The sequence below is a fragment of the Microtus ochrogaster genome, chromosome 4 (assembly GCF_000317375.1).
Source record: "Microtus ochrogaster isolate Prairie Vole_2 chromosome 4, MicOch1.0, whole genome shotgun sequence".
Taxonomy (NCBI): Eukaryota; Metazoa; Chordata; class Mammalia; order Rodentia; family Cricetidae; genus Microtus; species Microtus ochrogaster.
In genome coordinates, this window is record NC_022011.1 from 92,312,806 (window position 1) to 92,331,320 (window position 18,515).

The 18,515-nt window shown below is 46.5% G+C and overlaps 1 protein-coding gene across 1 annotated transcript in view; it reads left to right on the forward strand.

The window, feature by feature from the left end:
- The first annotated feature begins 13,940 nt into the window (after nucleotides 1–13,940).
- Ube2l6 (ubiquitin conjugating enzyme E2 L6) overlaps nucleotides 13,941–18,515 on the forward strand; it is a 9,170-nt gene continuing 4,595 nt past the window's right edge. The window contains exons 1-2 of the mRNA XM_005346675.3: nucleotides 13,941–14,037; nucleotides 17,813–17,908. Coding sequence (XP_005346732.1) covers nucleotides 14,011–14,037; nucleotides 17,813–17,908 — 123 coding nt within the window. The 5' untranslated portion in view covers nucleotides 13,941–14,010. The remainder of the gene's footprint in view (nucleotides 14,038–17,812; nucleotides 17,909–18,515) is intronic.

Genomic DNA, 18,515 nt, shown 5'->3' on the forward strand with positions numbered 1-18,515 from the left:
ACTAATTTAAGCTTTAAGAGCTAGTTGGGAACAAGCCTAAGCTAAGGATGAACCTTTATACTTAATAACAAGTCTCTGTATCATTATTTGGGAGCTGGTAGTCCAAAGAAAGTCTGACTATACTTTGTATTTATTATCTATAGTTGTGATAAAACACAACAGTCAATTCAATTTATAGTTGTATACCCCCTTGCCTGACTCATGAGCTTATTTTTGAAACTAACCATGTTTGTGGAATCACTTAGAAATTGTTTTATTGCCGGGCGGTGGTGGCGCACGCCTTTAATCCCAGCACTCGGGAGGCAGAGGCAGGCGGATCTCTGTGGGTTCGAGGCCAGCCTGGTCTACAAGAGCTAGTTCCAGGACAGGAACCAAAAAGCTACAGAGAAACCCTGTCTCGAAAAATCCAAAAAAAAAAAAAAAAAAAAAAAAAAAAAAAAAAAAAAAAAAGAGGGGCTGGAGAGATGGCTCAGTGGTTAAGAGCATTGCCTACTCTTCCAAAGGTCCTGAGTTCAATTCCCAGCAACCACATGGTGGCTCACAACCATCTGTTAAGAGGTCTGGCGCCCTCTTCTGGCCTTCAGACATACAGACAGAATATTGTATACATAATAAATAAATAAATAATAATTTTTTTTTTCGAGACAGGGTTTCTCTGTGGCTTTGGAGCCTATCCTGGAACTAGCTCTGTAGACCAGGCTGGTCTCGAACTCACAGAGATCCGCCTGCCTCTGCCTCCCAAGTGCTGGGATTAAAGGTGTGCGCCACCACCGCCCGGCATAAATATTTTTTTTTTAAAAAAAAAAGAAATTGTTTTATTTTCTGGTGAATTGTGTCGTAGGCCACATGTTGAGGTGACGTCTGTTGGGGTCCAGCCTCGACAGAATTCGCATGGTCCAGGGTAGGAGCGTGAGGATTAGAATTATTAAGCAAAAGGAACAGAGATAGGAGAGAAATAAGAGACAGAAACACAGAACAGCATCGGGAGGGATATCCAGTGAATACTGACTTTGTTTACCTTCCACATGCTTATATACTCCGCTCCAAAAGGGGACGGGGGAGGTAACAGGATAAGTTCATTAACATGACAGACTTGATTTCTCCAACCCTTGGTCAAGGTGGAGCGGATCCACCTCTAAACCCAAAATACTAATCAACCACACCCTCGGTCAGGATCTCTAGTTTGTAGCCACACCTGTTGGGAACAACTTTGAGCAAGAGTAAGCTCAAACTCTCCGACCTTTAGTCAATGTGGAGCAGACTCATATCTGAGGGCCCTGGCAGAAATCGTGCTGCGATCGATGGCTGTCCAGAGCCTTCAACTTTCCATCATTTAAAACTACTTATGGGGAAATACAGTTCAGAAAGAAAATTCCATAGGAATGAACCCTGGGTTTAATCAAAACGATAAAGGTGACATCCATGAGCCCTTACTCTGACTAACGAGCAGGATGTCATCAACACTCCAGCAGTTCCTGTCAGTCACCATGTCCAGTGCTGTAGGCCACCACCATCCTAATGCTGTTGTGAATGTCCTCCTTCTTTCCCGCTTCTCTCTTCTATCCCCCCCCCCCCCACGGTGATGGAGATTAAATCCAGGGCCTGTGTGGTAGACAAGCACGCCACCACTGATTTACATTTCCAGCCCTTGGATGTTTGTGGCAAAGCCATCTTCAGTAACCCTGGTTGGTCCTCAGACTGACTGACTGTCAACTCGGTTGGCCTAGAAGTGATTCTCTTCCACGCCCCCACACCCGAGAGTACAGGCAGACACCACTACGTGCGATTTGGCCCTTGAGTTTTTTCAGACAGGATCTCCCTATGTAGGCAGGCTGGCCTCAACGTCTCAAGCCTCTCTGACTCCTAAATGTTGGACTTACAGGACTGCACCATTGTGCCCAGTTTATGCAGTGCCAGGAACCAAATTCAGGGCTCTATAAACGCTAAACAAGTACTGTCCACTGAGTTATACCCCCAGCCTTTGCTTTGAGGTTTGTACCACAACGTGCATTCCTAGATATCTGACTTCTTTCACCAAAAAACTACACATTAGTACATGCATGTTCATGTGCATATATGTGTGTGGGTGGACACATCAAGGCCGTAGGACAACTTCAGGTCGTGTTCCTAAGGAACCATGCTCCCTTCCCTGCCCGCTTGGAGCTCTCCAGCTAAGCCCCCTGGCCAGTGAGCCTTGTGACCGCCACAACTCTTTCTCCCTAGTGTATGTGCCTCCAAACGGGGTTTGCTCTTAAATTGTTTTCTCGCTTTTCTTCTTAAAAATTAATTTTAAAAAACATGTGTGCATGCAGAGATGAGAAAAGTGCACCATAATCTCCTGGGACTGAAGCTACAGGGATGAGCTGCCCAACATGAATGCTGGGGACCAAATTTGGGACTTGGGTGCTGAGGATAGCTTGAGGAAGTTAATTCTCTTCTTCCAGGCAGATCTTGGGGATCAAACTCCGGTCATCAGTCTTGGCAGCAAGTTCCTTTACCCCACTGATCCATAATTGGCCCCATGCCCATCTTTTAAAAAGTCAGGCCATCATGTTTGTGAGGCAATCGCTTTACCAACTGAGCCATCTCCCTAGCCTGGCTGTCTTAAAAAAAAATCAGCGATTATGGCACGTGGCTGTGGTTTATTTTCATTTCTGCATAGTTTGCAGTTACATTTCTTCTTTTTAGCTTTGAAAAAGTGGAGTCTCCCTATGTTTCTCAGGCTGGCCCTCAGCTTCTGTGCTCAGTCAGTCCACCTGTTTCATCTTCCTGTTAGTCACCGGGATGAAACTACCTCAGAGCTGGGCTGTGGATGCATGCCTACACCTTGTTAGTTTTTAGTTACCTCAGCGTTCTGCAATTTTATCTCTTCTACCGTTGACAGATATTTGGGTTGCTGGCAGGTGCAGCCTGTTTTGCACAATGCTACTCTGGACATAACTGTCTTCAGTCTGTTTCTTTGGGGCTTGCCCATAGGAGCATCACGGCTAAGAGATGGTACTTAGCATCAGCTCCACTGACATTTCCAATGTGTCTACCAGTTTACAAAGCAGTGTGATCATTCTTTTTATTTTTCCCTTCCCTTCCTTTCTGTATTGTCTCAGGCCAGCCTTGAACCCTTGATTTTCCTGCCTCTGCTCACCAAGTGCTAGGATATTTGTAGTCTATCACAACTCCCAGCTAAATTTGTTCATAGTTTGAGTTCTCTTTCAAGACAGGATTTCTCTGTGTAGCCCTGGGTGTCAAGTTACTCTCAAATGGAGATTTTCCCGTTCCAGCCTTTCCAGTGCTGGGCTTACTGCTATATGCCACTACAGCTGGTATTAGCAACGGTGCATTTTATATATTCACTTGGTGTGACTGTGTTCTGCTATTTGGTCAAGCATTCTAGAGGAGTCTATCAGGGTGATTTAAAAAAAATTGTATTTATTTATTTATTTTGAGGCAGGGTCTCACTGTGGAGCACTAACTGGCCTGGAACTTGCTATGTATAGTAAGGTGGCCTCAAACTCACAGAGTTCCACCTGCCTCTGCATCACAATGCTTGAACTAAAGGTATTTTTTTATTCTTTTAAAAGACTTTTATTTATTTATTATGTCAGTGTTCTGCCTGCATGTATGCCTGCAGGCCAGAAGAAGGCACCAGATCTCACTACAGATGGTTGTGAGCCACCATGTGGTTGCTGGGAACTCAGGACCTCTAGAAGGGCAGTCAGTGCTCTTAACCCCTGAGCCATCTCTCCAGCCCCTACCTATGTTTATTTATTTGTGTGTACACAAATAAGCCTGAAAAAAATGTGGATCATAGGGATGGAACTTGGCCCACTGAGCCATCCAGTCCAGGGTGGTTTTGAGATGAACGTCGCATTGGAGGAAATTGAGTTGCCTCTCCATGATGTGAGAAGGTCTCATCCAGTCCGCCAAGGTACTAACAGAACAATCCCTGCACCCCCATCTCTCCAGCAAAGAGGAATTTTGCCAGGAGACTGCTTTTGGGTTAGCTTCCACAGTCACGTGAGCCAATTCCTTAAAATAAAATTCTTTTCTATATATACACATCCTGTTAGCTCTGTTTCTCTGGAGAAACATGACTAATACAGGCCAAACACTCAGGCTCAATATTATGTGCCATCCCGACAGCTGGAAACTATCAGGGAGCTTCCAAAAGCTTGTGGCAAGATCCCCTTCCCTTCTGGCCCCTCAGGTAAGGCCTTAGCTGATAACCTTCCTTGTCAAGGGTATCAGGTACATTCCTGCCTATCACTGAGCACTGGATTTCAGTTCCCTGGCAGCCTGCAGAATCAGTCAAACAAGAACCATCCCAGACTCTGTTATGATGTCTGAATCCCACCGCCCCTCGCTATTATTCTGTTCCCGAGAGCCCAGCCCCTGTGTGGTTCACTGTGACATGTGTTAGTCTCATTGTTAGATGTGTGTTGTTCCTTGGGAACAGCCTATATGTGGCTAATCAGTCCCTGCTAGTCTTATTTGTCCAGTGTCTGGTAGTGTACGTTAGAGCATCCTCTAAGTATAGGGTGAGAATCTCTCATCCCCAGGGTGAACAGGAAATGACTGGGCCAAAAGCTGCTCTTTCTTGGGATTGGAGAGATGGCTCTGTGGTTAAAGCACTTGCTGAACTCAGTTTCCTGCGCTCACTCTAGGTGCTCATGACCACCTGTAGCTCCAGCTCCAGGGGGTCCAGTGCTCTCCTTGGGCCTCCGTAGGCACCAGTGCTCATGTGCACAGCACAGACACACATGTGGACGTAAAAACCACACCTCAAAAACAGCTTATTCTGGTGCCACTTTGAGTGGAATACAGATTTATTTATTCATGATATACACAACATTCTGCTTCCTTGTATGCCTGCAGGCCAGAAGAGGGCGCCAGATCTCATTGCTGATGGTTGTGGGCCACCATGTGGTTGCTGGGAATTGAACTCAGGACCTCTGGAACAGCAGCCAGTGCTCTTAACCCCTGAGCCATCTCTCCAGTACCGGAATGCAGATTTAAAATACTGCAAATTACATGTTCTAACATGGAAGTAGTTTCACAAAGTTCTTTATAGTTTTACAGAACAGAAGAGGTCGTTAATCAAGATGACTTTAAACTGCCCTGGTGGGCACACCTGATGGGGAAGCTCAGCCAGTCACATCTGGCTAGGGTGTGGCCGCCTGGATCCAGGTAGATAAATGGGGGGGGGGGTCGGGGGGGTAGATAGGTGCTCGGGGCGCTTTTGGACTTCAGACCTTCTACTCTGATAGCGTGAGTTTCCCCGTTTTCAATTATTAAATTATATCTGTTGTTTTGAGCTGGTCTGGTTATTTAGTGTACTGATCAAATACGCCAACACTTACACACACCAGAGCGGCAGACACGCGGAGAACGGGGAAGCTGTTTTCACAGGCCTAAGCTGTGATCGGATGGTGTCCTTAGTTTGGGGACTGCTGGAAGCCCGTGTTCCACTGTTGACAACTTCTGAGAGGTTTTCGTTTATTATCGCGAGGTGTTAGTCAGCCACAGAGTGGGGTGAGGACTGGCTGTTCCGAAAGGCTAAAACTATCTCCAGATAAGGTAATTAGCTTCTGAATTGACAGAACTCCAATCCATCTCTGCAGACATAGTTTCCTTCCAGGAGGTTTTTATTGGCTGCTGCTCACAGCCAGACACTGCTTCTTTTCAGGAATTTTCTTTCACACACATATAAATTATGTGTGTGTGAGAGAGACAGAGAGTAGTAGGTGGAGTCAGGGAGATACCCCGTAGCCACCGAAGAAGACAGAAGGCCAGGAACCTTACCAGTAAACCATGAACCTTGTGGTAAAATATAAAATAATAGGAATGGGTTAATTTAAGAAGTAAGAGTTAGTTAATAAGAGCCCAAACTAATAGACCGAGCAGTGTTGTAATTAATACAGTTTCTGTGTGATTATTTCTGGGCGGCCAGGAATGAACAAGCAGCCTTTGCCTACAAGCTCCGGTTTCAGAGAGACCCTTTTCAAAACTATGGTGCAGAATGGTAGAGAAGACATTCAGTGTCCACTTCTGGCTTCTGCATGTGCATGCACGGGTGAATGCAACAGCACACACATGCGCTTTTGTGTATTCCACACAATGCACGCATTCCCCTCTGTTGACCCCTAAAAATTTAACCATTACTTCTTTCTGATAAATCCTGTCTTTCATCTGAGCAAGCAAAGGGAAGAACACCTATAGCTAAGGAGAATTGAGTGATTTGTGTGTCTTAGGGATGGGTCTCTTGTATCCTAGGCTGTTCTCAAACCAGGTAGGTAGCTAAGGATAGTACTGAACTTAGAATCCTCCTGCCATTTCTGGTCTGTGCAACTTCCTGCCCCCACCACCCACCCATCTGACACATAGCAGAAACTCAGTAAATACTTGTTGACCAATTGAATAGGCAAGGTCCTTTGAGACTGGCTGCCAAGGACATGAATAGGATTGTCCAATTAGGCCTTTTAGTGTTATTTTATCCTTCACTCCATCCCTCCAGTGTCTTCTGGCAGGACTACAAAGAGGCTGGTCTTGCCTGCTGCCTCCTCTAGGAAATTGATAAGAATTAGAAGAGAGACACAAAGATAGCACATGGAGGAGGGTAAGGAAGGGGGAACAAGATGGCACAAATTCCAGAGGAACAGCTGCTTCACCAGGGGCTCATGGATACTGCTGGGTGAAGTTTTATGTTGTTCTGCCCCCCTCCCAGTAAACAATCTTTCCTGATGGTGTCTAGCCCGGTACAGTTCATACTTTCCTATTTAAAAAAATCCCTTTATAAAGTCAAATATTTAAACATTAACACGAACTGTTTGCCTGACCCATTGGCAAAAAAATGTAAAACAACAACAACAACCCACGATAAAAGCTGTTTTCTACCCAGCCCGCCACTGGGTTTCACAGCTGGGTGTGCACACTCACTCACTTAGTGTTCACGTAAGATACAAACTAGGAGCAGAGCAGTGGTGGCTAACGCCTTTAATGGGAGGCAGAAACAGGCGAATCTTTGAGTATGATGCCAGCCTGGTCTATAGAACAATCTCCAGCGTGGCCAGGGACTCATAGAAAAACCCTGTCTCAAAAAGAAAGCCAATAAATGATAAAACTTGGGGCTAGGGTGCTAGTTAAACTGCCTGCCCCCTCCCAAGCATTGTGAGGACCTAAGTTCTGAGCACCCACCAAAAAGCCAGACATGGCCATAAGACTCTATAACCCTAGCACTGGGTAGGGCCAAGACAGGGGAGGCCCAGAACATCCTGATTAGCTGGTTTAGCCAATCAGTGAACTCTGCATCCAATGCAAGACCCTGCCTCAAAAGATAGGTGAAAAGTGACAGTGGAAGATGCCCGAAGTCACCTCTAGGCTCCATATGCACGTGCCATGCACGACGGCATGCATATGTGAGCACACACACAGTTTGCATTCAGATGCACTACATGGCTGTTTTCTTTTTTCACTTAGAGCTTCCTAGAGACATTTCTGGGTCTTGCCTTGAGCTACCAAGCAACAGAGACTCCACAAGGCCCTCACCTTCCACAGCTCTTCCTCTGCCTGTATTTTTAAAGATCATATTTTTATCTCTTAGCACTGTTACCATTTGCCACCCAGAGAGTGGGTCCAGAAAGCCGACCCGTGGATGGTTCAGCCTCAACTCTAGACTGCATCTTTAGCCTTCCCCCCTCTAGGTTAAATAGAAAACAAGGCCAGGCTATGCTGGTACACACCTTTGATCCCAGCACTCGGAAGGCAGAGGCAGGTGGATCTCTGTGAGTTTGAGGCCAGCCTGGTCTACAAAGCTAGTTCCAGGATAGGTTCCAAAACTACAGAGAAACCCTGTCTCGAAAAACCAAAAAGGAAAAGAAAAACAGGAGGGAACAAAATTCTCAGGGCATGGGATGATCAATCTTCCTCCCTCTGGGTGGGTCCTCTGGTCAGCATTGGTTACCTGGGTGACAGAAGTCGGTCTCCCTTCCTCCAAGGCAGGGCAGCTAGTTCATTTTACCCTTTTACATTTCATATATAAGCAAGAGGTGTTGGGAATGCAACCCTGAGCCTCTAAGAGAGCAGTGAGCACTCTTAAAAAATGTTGAGTCTTCACAGAGGGTAAGAACACTGGCTGTTCTTCCAGAGGTCCTGAGTTCAATTCCCAGCAACCATATGGTGGCTCACAACCATCCTTAATGAGACCGGGTACCCTCTTCTGGCCTACAGGCATACATGCAAACAAAATACTTTATTCATAATAAATACATAATCTAAAAAATATGTTGAGCCTTCAGTGCAGCCCCATTAGTTCGCTCCTCCCCAACCCCCCCCCCCCTTCTCTTCTTCAACAAAACGTGACCGTGTGGATATAAAGAAACTCGGTCTCGGGCTTGTTGCCTCTGAGCGGTTTACAAACTGCTGTCCTCTGGAAACAAAGGCCGTCTGGAGCAGTTTCCTCACGGAGTCCTCTGGGAAGATGATTCTCCAGGCCCCAGGCCCCAGGGCTTGGCAAGAGCAGGCTATGGGGTAATTCAGGAACTTCCCGAATCCCGTGAAAATGAGCCACTGGGGACCGGTCAGCCCTTCCCGGAATGTTCTGGGGCAGTTGAGCTACCTCAGCTCCAGAAGGGTGTCTGGAGCGTTGAGACAGCCCAGCTCTGGAATTCTTCCCCCAGCCCCGTGAGGATGCGCGTCTCTGGACCCCAGTCTTCCCTCCAAGGCTACGGAGGTCTCTGATTCGGCCGTATTCTCGTCTGCCCCGTCCGCAGGATTATTTGCTTTCATATTGTTTGATGGGTTCATTTTCTTTACTGGCTACCCTGATATGAGAACAGAGCAGGGCTTTGTCTCTGTAAATGGAAAATCAATAGCACTCACCACAAATAGGATGAATCCGGGCCAGTGAGGCTCAGGGCCTTTGGCCCACGATACTTTTAGGGGCCTATGAATATGCTTTAGCTTTCATCTCTTTCAAAAATAGAAGAATTAAATAAAGTAACAGTATTGTTACTCATATCCCTTGCCTGGATTGGATTTGTGTGTGTGTGTGTGTGTGTGTGTGTGTATACGTGTGCATGCGTGTGTGTGTGTGTGTGTTTGCAAGCTTGTGTGGAGGTTATAGGACAACCTCATATGTATGAGTGGGGTCTCTTCTTTTCCATTTCCCAGGAAGTTATCTGGCCTGAGCCTCAGAGGAACATCCTGCCTCCCCATTTCTACCCACCCTCCATAGGAGCCCTGGGGTTCTAGGTGGTCACGCTATGGTCCTCACGTCTGCATGGCATGTGTTTACCCACTAAACCATCATGCCCAGACATAGATTGTATTCTTGTTTTATTTTGATTCAATAATTTTTTTTAACTGAAGATTTCTTATTTGTTTGTTTGTTTGGGTTTTGGTTTTTCAAGACAGGGTTTCTCTATGTAACAGCCATGGCTATGCTGAAACACACTTCGTAGACCAGGATGGCCTCAAACTCACAAATGTGCCTGCCCCTATCTCCTGAGGGCTGGGATTAAAAATGTGTGCCACTACCACTCAGCCAATTTAGATTTTTTTTTAAAGGAGGAAGGGAAACAAGACAAAAAACAGCCATGAAAATCAGAGCGCAGCCCTAAAGGGAATGTTGCTAAAACCAACATAAAGAATGCAAAACGGCGTCACTAAAGTCTCCCTGTGAAGTGTGCAGTGAAGCCTTTCTGCCCTCCTTGTTAAAAATGGGATGTAGAGACAGCATAGTAGCATGATTACATATGCCTGGGATCTCAGCACACAGGAGGCTGAAGCCAAAGGATCAAGTTACCTAAATATCAAGTTAGAGACCACCTGGGGTTATAGGAGACCCTGCCTCAAAAAAAAAAAAAAAAAAGGAAATTTGCATGCGTGAGATACTAAAGACTGTCGGGCAGTGGTGGTGCACACCTTTAATCCCAGCACTTGGGAAGCAGAGGCAGTAGGACCGCTGTGAGTTTGAGGCCAGCCTGGTCTACAGAGCAGTTCCAGGACAGTCAAGGATGTGAAACTCCACCTCAAAAAACAGAAAAACAAGCAAAGATGGATGAGCATTAAGCTGATTATTTATCTCAGAGAAATCAAAGAGAAACCAAAGAACTTGAGAACATGAAAGGCGTTTGTTAGTCAAAAGATTTGTTGTATTTTATTTTTAACAGTGTGTATATCTGTGTGTGTAGAGCTGCCTGTGGAGGCTGGACGAGGTCGTTGGACGCCCCAGAGCTGGAGTTGCAGGTGTTTGTGATCCTAACCACTGGACCATCTCATCTCTCTAGCCTCAGAGAATGCAACCCCCCCCCCAAAAAAAAACCAAAACTGAAACCCAATAACCAAAACAAACCTTTATTGTTTAAAAAATTCTTGAAGGTTTTTTTTTTTTTAAATAATAAACATCACATACCAAGATTAAGCAAACCAAAAGCAGAAAATGCCTTTTCAATCCGTGACTGTGCATTCTGGAGCCTTGGAGATGGAAGCCCAGCCTTATTCCTATTAAATGAGCTCTCTGCTTATTTACTGAACGGCTACCCCAGTTTTGCTTTGTCACTTAAACCCTTTAAAGATGTTTGCATCCCTTTGGGGATTTACCTGCACTGGAAGTCACCGAACTAAATGATGACGAAAAAGAAAATAACAATGACAATGTTGATTTATTTTCTTTCTTTCTCCTGCCCCCGCTCCCAGACAGGGTTCCTCTGTGTAGTCCTGGCTGTCCTGGAACTCTCTCTGTAGACCAGGCTGACCTCAAACACAAAGATCCACCTGCCTCTGCCTCCTGAGTGCTGTAATAAAACATCACCTCTTGACGCATGTTGAGTTTTATATTTTTGTGGTCTAGGTTTGTTATATCAGGCCCTGGGTTAAAAGGTTTGTATTTAAGCAAGTTATTATGATCTCCTGTACCAACTCCTAAGAGAGCTCAGGGGAGCTAATTAGATAGTCCATAATGTCAGAGCTTTAAAGCATCCATTATCAATTATTTATTTCTATTTTTTTTAATTTCCCTCTTTTAAAAACAATTTTCTTTGGAAGAGCATATTTAGGAGCTGGAGAGATGACGCAGCAATTAAGAGCATGTACTGGGAGGACCCAGGAGCCTCACAACCTTTCTAGGGAATCCGACGCCCTCCACCGACGCCTCCAGCGTCAGGCAATATGTGGTACCCACACATACGGTCACATAAAACACACTCATGCACGTGAAATACAATGGAGCTTAAAAATTTAAATGTTCATCTGTAACCTTTCAAAATGAGTATTAGTGCACAGTTCTGAATGGGTAACGATTTTATTCAAAATTTCTGATTAAATTTTATTCCATGGGTGTTGGGTGTCACAAATGAAATAAATCAGACCACAGAAAGACAAACACTACATATTGTAACTCAAATGTGGATTTTCTGTTCTGTTTGTGTGTTTGAGACAGGGTCTCATGTAACCCAAGCTAGCTGCCAACTCTCATATTAGCCCAAACTGACCTTAAACTTCCGATTCTCCTGCCTCCATCTCTTGAGCAGTAGGGTGTGAGCCACCACCATCAGCTTGCTCCCTGTGTGGAAGCTTGAAGGAGTTCCCACGGAAGCAGAGAAAAGAATAGATATTACTAGGAAATGAGCAAGACTAGCAGACAGGAAGAACAGAGGGAGATGGGTAATGGATACGAAATATGGCTAGATAAAAGGGAGACATTCAAGTGTGCTTTCCTACTAGGTTTTCTTTGGTGTGTGTGTGTTCGTGAACATACTGTGGTGTTTGTTCGTGGAGGTCAGAAAACAACCCAAAGCATTCAGCTCTCTCCTTTCCCCTTCTGCCACGTGGATTCCGGGAAGCCAGGTTTGGCAGCACCAACTTTTCTTGCTCTGTCATCTCTCCTTTTCTCTTTTATGTTTTTTTAAAAGTTTTTTAAAATTTTACTTTATATGCATGATTGTTTTGCCTGCATATCTGTGCACCACAAGAGGATGTCTGATCTCCAGGAATTATGGATGGTCTGTGAGCCGCCATGTGGATCCTAAGAACTGGACCCAGGTTGCTGAGAGGGCAACACATGCCCTTAATTGCTGGACCGCCTCTCCGGGCTCCCAGAAGCCCTGGGTCCTTACATTCTGTAGCACGGTAGGGAAATTTTCATTAACAATGATTCATTGGGGCTGGAGAGATGGCTCAGCGGTTAAGAGCATTGCCTGCTCTTCCAAAGGTCCTGAGTTCAATTCCCAGCAACCACATGGTGGCTCACAACCATCTGTAATCAGGTCTAGTGCCCTCTTCTGGCCTGCAGGCATACAAGCAGACAGAATACTGTATAAATAAATAATAAATAAATAAATATTTAAAACAAAAAAAACAATGATTCATTGTATATTTCATAAGGAAATAGAAGAAAGAGTCCCTAGGACCCAAACACAAAGAAATGAGAATGTTTGCCATGCGAATATTAATTATTAGCTAAATAGTTTCTGTCATCCAGAAAGCCTCTGCCCCCTCGACAGGAGATCAAGTGAGTCTCCTCCTACCTCCAGAGGACTGAGTGATTCTTAATGTTATTATTAATAAAAATTCAGAGACTTAGCTGGGTGTGGAGGTGCAGGCCTTTAAACCCAGCATTCAGGAGGCAGAGGTGGGCAGATCTCTGCGTTCTAGGGCAGCCTGGTCCACAGCAAGTTCCAAGTTCCAGGCCAGTCAGGACTACATAGTGAAAAGACTCTATCTCAAAAAACAAACAAACAAAAACAACAATGACACAAAAGTTCAGAGTCTGGATTCTCTGTGTTTCAACTTCCTGAGAGCTTCTCTGAGGACAGACACCACACTTTCTCACCTGCTGTGTTCACTAGACAGTCTCAGACACTCAGTAGTAAGTGCTTGTTAACTAAGACTGACTAGAAATGGGTACAAACGCCTGCTTCCTCATCCCCTACCTATATTGAGGGATTGCTGATGGTGACCTGTTTATTGTCATCATTTAGGAGGTACCTGGTAAAAGCTTCTGAATTAATAGCAGAATTATTCTGCAAGCGAAGCAAAGCAGACATTTGGTTCCCAGACAGATAAAAAAGTATGTGGCATACTGGGTCAAAACTTGGGGTTCAAAATATACTAATTTCTGGGTGAGGTGGGGAAGGTGGGATCCTCACCAGCTTCATCCCAGCAGCAGAATTTCTTCCAGATGCTGTTCAATATTGGGGGGGGGGGCTGCTAATCCACCGTGGCTCAACTTGGGTTAGAACAAGGCATCTCTGCCCTTGCACAGAGGGACGGGAACTCTCGACTGTTCGTGAGAACACACAATAGGTCCATAGTTTGTGAAAGGCTGGTAATAATATAAAATAGGCTCCTGAAATCTATCTTGAGCCTTCTCCCACCATCCGTTTTCCAAACCGCCATCCAGCAGCCACCTACTAGGTGTTCTGAGGGGTAAGGGACTGCAGGTGGACAGAGTGCCCCAAACTAAAAGCGAATGGGTCCAACAGCATCAGCACCAAGCCCAACTGCTGGGCTGCACTGGGATCCCACACAGAGAAGGGAGCGTTCCTTGGAGGGCATCAGTTTACACTGGTCCCCTGCTCGCCTTTAGGATGGGGCACTGGGCCCAAAAAGGCAAAGTGACGTGGCCCAGGGCTTTGAGGTGGGGGTTAGGCCGGCTATCCCATTGCGGAGGTCACAGAGAGTCCCGCACCAGAGCTAAGTTTGCACGGGGAGTATGTTCTCGGCGTGGAGGGGGCTGGTGAAGGCTCGGGATGGACTCCATCCCTGCTCTTGCGCGACGTTCCCCGTGGGACTCAGGAACCAAGGGAAGCCGTGCGCTCCGAGGACTTAGTCTCCCCCTGTAAGATCAAGACCGTGGATCTGGGCACTCGACCGCGCCCTCCAGGCATCTCCCGGAGGGGTGGGGAGCAGCTAGGGTCCGTGTGGGTGGAGCGGGGCGTGGGTGTGGCTCAGGACCTGTGATTCAGAGAGCCGGGACCTGCGGGAGTCTGCTGGTGCCCCACACTCGGACCCGAGATGACAGCCAGCAAGCGAGTAGCGAAGGTAGGCGCATTGAAGACAACCCCTTTCTATGCCCCCCGCCCCATGCTCTATGCCTTCCGTTTCCTCCGGCTGACCTCCGGCGCTTTTGCTTATTAGGGTGGGCTGAAACCCAGGCATCTGCACCCTCTCCCAATGAAGGAGTGAAAGGGGGCGGTCGGTGTGTATGTGTGTTTGTGGGCTAGGATGGGGACACACAAGACAAGAGTTGTCACTAGCTTTCCGAGTTATACTGGGGTGAGTGTGTGGGTGTGTGGGTGAGAATGAACTAACTCCCCAAAGTGGTTTCAGTTTCAATTCCGCTAGAAATTTATTAGTGGGGCGTTATCTCAGGCACAGAAGGGTTCTGTTGCGCCACCTACTGCTAGAGATGCAGACGGGATGGGCGGTCCCTGGAAAGAATGTATACAGAATAGTCCCTGGATGAGAAATTCCAATTTATGCCCTGTTAGGTTCGCAACGCAGTCCGCTACAGATGCTAAATGCCTATTTTGTTCGAGCCCAGTGTCAGGCGGCAGGGGGCAGAAAAGAAACAAAAATCGTATCCCATTTGCGTTTTCGTTTCTTTCTGGGACACTGTTTGAGTACGATCTGGAAGAATGGGAAGGGGGTAGTTTCCTTAGGACTTTCTAGAGGGCTAAAGGGAGCCACGGTTGGAGATCTTAGAGGAGAAACGCTGGTGAGCTGGGGCTGGCACACCCAGGCTTTAAGTCTTCCCCAACCGCCCCTCCCAGTCTGCCGAATTTAGGGAAAGGCTGTTTCACGAGAGAAAAGGGGTGACCGTTGTCGTCAGCTATACAAAGAGAAATTCTTTAAGTTGGAGAAGGCCAGAGCAGGCTCATTCCAGAACTAAAATTTAAAGGCTGGCGCAAAATGGGGCAGAGGGGGTTTGCTACCTTAGTGCTAAGAGATGGACTGTCTTGCATTGCTTCCAGAACCCTTAATGCCAGGCAGATTTTTTTAAATCTGATTTTTATAGCGTCTCTGTGAGATAACTGTGTCTTCCCATTTCACAGAGGAGGAAACTGAGATATCAGAGAACATGGCTGACCAGTGCTGTTCAGGTATTCAGCGGGAGTGACTGGGCTGGAATTTGAGCCCAGACTGAAGAGACTCTAACTCACAGGGCTTTTAATGGCCTTTGTTTTCACTTTCAGTTCCTCTAAGTCAGGTGATTTACTAGCAGGCTTTGGGAGGAGCTGTGTGCCCTAGCTTGGGTTTCAGCAATTATGGGAAAGGCATGGCAGAATTCACCAAAACACAGGAGACCCAAGTATTCCCAGTGGTAAGAGAGAAAATTCCCCTTTGGTATTTTTATTTTTTTGAGATAGGGTTTATGTAGTCTGGGTTGGTCTCAAACTTGATGTGTAGCTGACAATGAACTTTCATTTCTTTTTTAAATTATTGCTTTTATTTTATGTGTAAAAAGGCAGGTGTTCTGCCTGCATGTATGTCTGTGAATCACCTGCATGCCTGGTGCTAGCAGAGGCAAAAGAGAATATCAGATTCCCTGTAACTGGTTGTACTATGTGGGTGCTGGGACTTGAACCCGGGTCCTCTGGGTTAGAGCAATAAGTGGCACCTAACTGCTGAACCTTTAATTTCTCGATTTCTCTGCCTCCACCTCTTAAGTCCTGGGATCAGTGATGTATAACACTTTATCAAGTTTTATGCAGGGCTGGGAATTGAACCCAGGGCTTCACACTTGCCGAGCAAACACTTTAGCAACTAAGCTGCATCTCCAGCCCAGAACATGGGCGCTCGAGATCTGTGCTCTACCTAAGCCTCTCTTCTTGCCCAAGCTCTAGAAGATAGTTATAGTTAGGTAGAAGAGGCAAATGCATGGTCATGGTTCTAAGCAGGAGGCACAGGAAGCAAATTGTTGGCCTGACTAGATGTGGAAGAGAGGCTGGGAGATAGAAGGGACTGTGGGAAGTTTATGTGTGTGGAGCGGGAGTACAGAAGGCTTACAGCAGCAAAGGACCCCACCTCCAATTGCCTGTGTTTACACAAGCATTTCCCAACCTTATCTCTGTTGACCCTTGGGACCAGATAATTCTTTGCGGGTTGTTTCCTCAGCATCTGGACTTCACCTGCTGAACTGTGGTAGCACTTACCCCATTCGGGATAAGGGAAGATGTGTCTAGATATTGGCAAATGTCCCCTAGTGGGTAAAGGCATCCCAGCATGAGAACCACCAGTTTGTACCTATTCATTGTCCCAGAGGACTGAGACATGGTCCTCATGGAACTGAGTTGCCTTGGATGTGTCGTTTTACAATGTCCAGTATGTCATCATCCCCCCTCCCCACACACACAATGAAAAGATCTGGAGTTCCGTGGGTGAGGTTCCTTGGTCAGTCTGGTAACTGGAGACTCTGGGTATGCTGGGGGAGGGGGGTTCAGTGGTAGGGTACCACCTAGTATATTCAAGGCACTTAGTTCCATCCCCAGTACGGCACTAACCAAACCAAATCCACAAACTCTGGGTTGTTCTGTAGTGACGAAACTGTTTGGCTCAACTTTCCCAAATGTACTTAGCCATGAAGCCCTTTTGCTGTAGCAACTATTAATATTTCAGGGGCACCTGCACACACTTGTCCTGTCTGGGCCCTCGGCTTTGGCATTCTGCTTTTCTGCCTGGTGGGCTCCTATCTGCTCCTCAAGGCCCATCTCACAGCATGTGACTTCCTGTTCCTCCCACCCTTCCCTCCTTCCTGATCGTGTGTCCATCCACACTATCCACACCCTCCAATCTGAATTCCCTCTATTACCCCAAAGATGCTCCTGGGGCTGCACCCTGTCTTCATCAAGGGTCCACGGAGGATGCTCAGGATACTGCTTCTGGGAGAATCAGGGATGCCCAATTGACTGGGCCACATTTCTGAGAACCCCTGGTTACTATGTATCATGCAGAGGTTCCCATTAGGGGCAGCCTGGATCAGTCCCTTACCCCTGTGGTGGTGTGGTGGAGGGCATGGATGGGTGATGTCCTTGTCTTTGTTCTGCCAGTGCATATGGTGCTGGAAACTCAGCAGATATCACTGAAGACGGAGAGAGGAAACGGGACTCTGTGACTTTCCAGGAAGCGGGCAAGAGGACAGAGTTAGGTACCTTGCTTTCAGAAAGGAAGGTTTCTAGGAGGGCTTCCTCCCAAGTTCTCAATATTTGAGAGCAGTGATCAGCTGATTCTCATACTGGGGCCTCCGGGGCTGGGGTGAGGCCGAAATCAGCTGTGCTGAGTGATCACACCAAGTGCTCCCTAAGCGGTGGCTCACACCAAGTGCTCCCTAAGCAGTGGCTCTCGAAGTTGGGTTTTCCTGTGGGCCACCAGCTCACAAACAACAGCATGAAGACTCATTAATTATGAAAGCTTGGCCTTAGCTTAGGCATTTCCCATCTATCTTGTATGACTTAAATTAATCTGTTTTTATTAATCTACGTTCTGCCATGTGGTTCAGTTACCTCTCTTCTGTATTGGATGTCTGACTTCTTCAGTGTCTAACTGGTGTCTACTGCATGCCTAACTTTATCCTGAGTTCCTCTCTCTGTCTGGAAGTCCCGCCTATTCTCTCCCCCTTAGCTATTGGCCAGTGAGTTCTTTATTAAACCAATCACAGTGACACATCTTCACACAGTGTAAGCAAATATTCCACAACAGGCTCTGACCTTTTGCTTTCTGCTCTTGGGATATCCTGTTTGGGCTTGCTGCATGGCTGCCAGTTGGGGGCTGGGGTTATGGGCACTTGGCCCACTGTCCCCTCATGTGACCCCTACAGGAGTTGGAGGATCTTTTGGAACAACTTCCACCGTACCTGCGGGACCTGTCTGGCAATGATGACAACGTACTGGTGTGGAACATGCTCATGTTGCCTGTGAGTGTCCCCTTTTAGGTAGGGGGTGACACAGGCTTGCATGGGCAGGGAGGGTCAGGCCTAGGTGAGACCGTCCTTTGACCTGGGATCTCTCTCTGGAGGTTGTGGTGTATGTTAAAGGCCATGTCTCTGGACCAATTCCTTCCAAGTCCAGTCAGACCAATGAACACATCAACAGAAACTTTGGACTTAGAGGACATCTCTCCTTCAAACTGGTAGCTACCAAGTCCACCAAAGAAGGTTCAGCAGACAAACTATCAAAAACAGGAGAGGCTCAGTTGTTGCTTATGACGGCCTGAGTTCAACCCTCAGCGCCCATGGAAACAATCAGGCGTAATGCTAGGAGCTTGTAAGCCACCAGCTTTTTAAAATCTAGCTTATTTCAGTTATCGTGATGTCTTCAAGATTATTCCAAGTTGTAGCATGTATTAAGTGTCTCTAGTGTGTATTAAGTACCTCTAACATGTATTATGTATCTCTAGCATGTCTTATGTGTCTGTAGCATGTATTAAGTGTCTCTAGCATGTATTATGTGTCTCTAGCATGTTTTATGTGTCTCTAGCATGTATTAAGTGCTCTCAGCATGTATTAAGTGCCCCTAGCATGT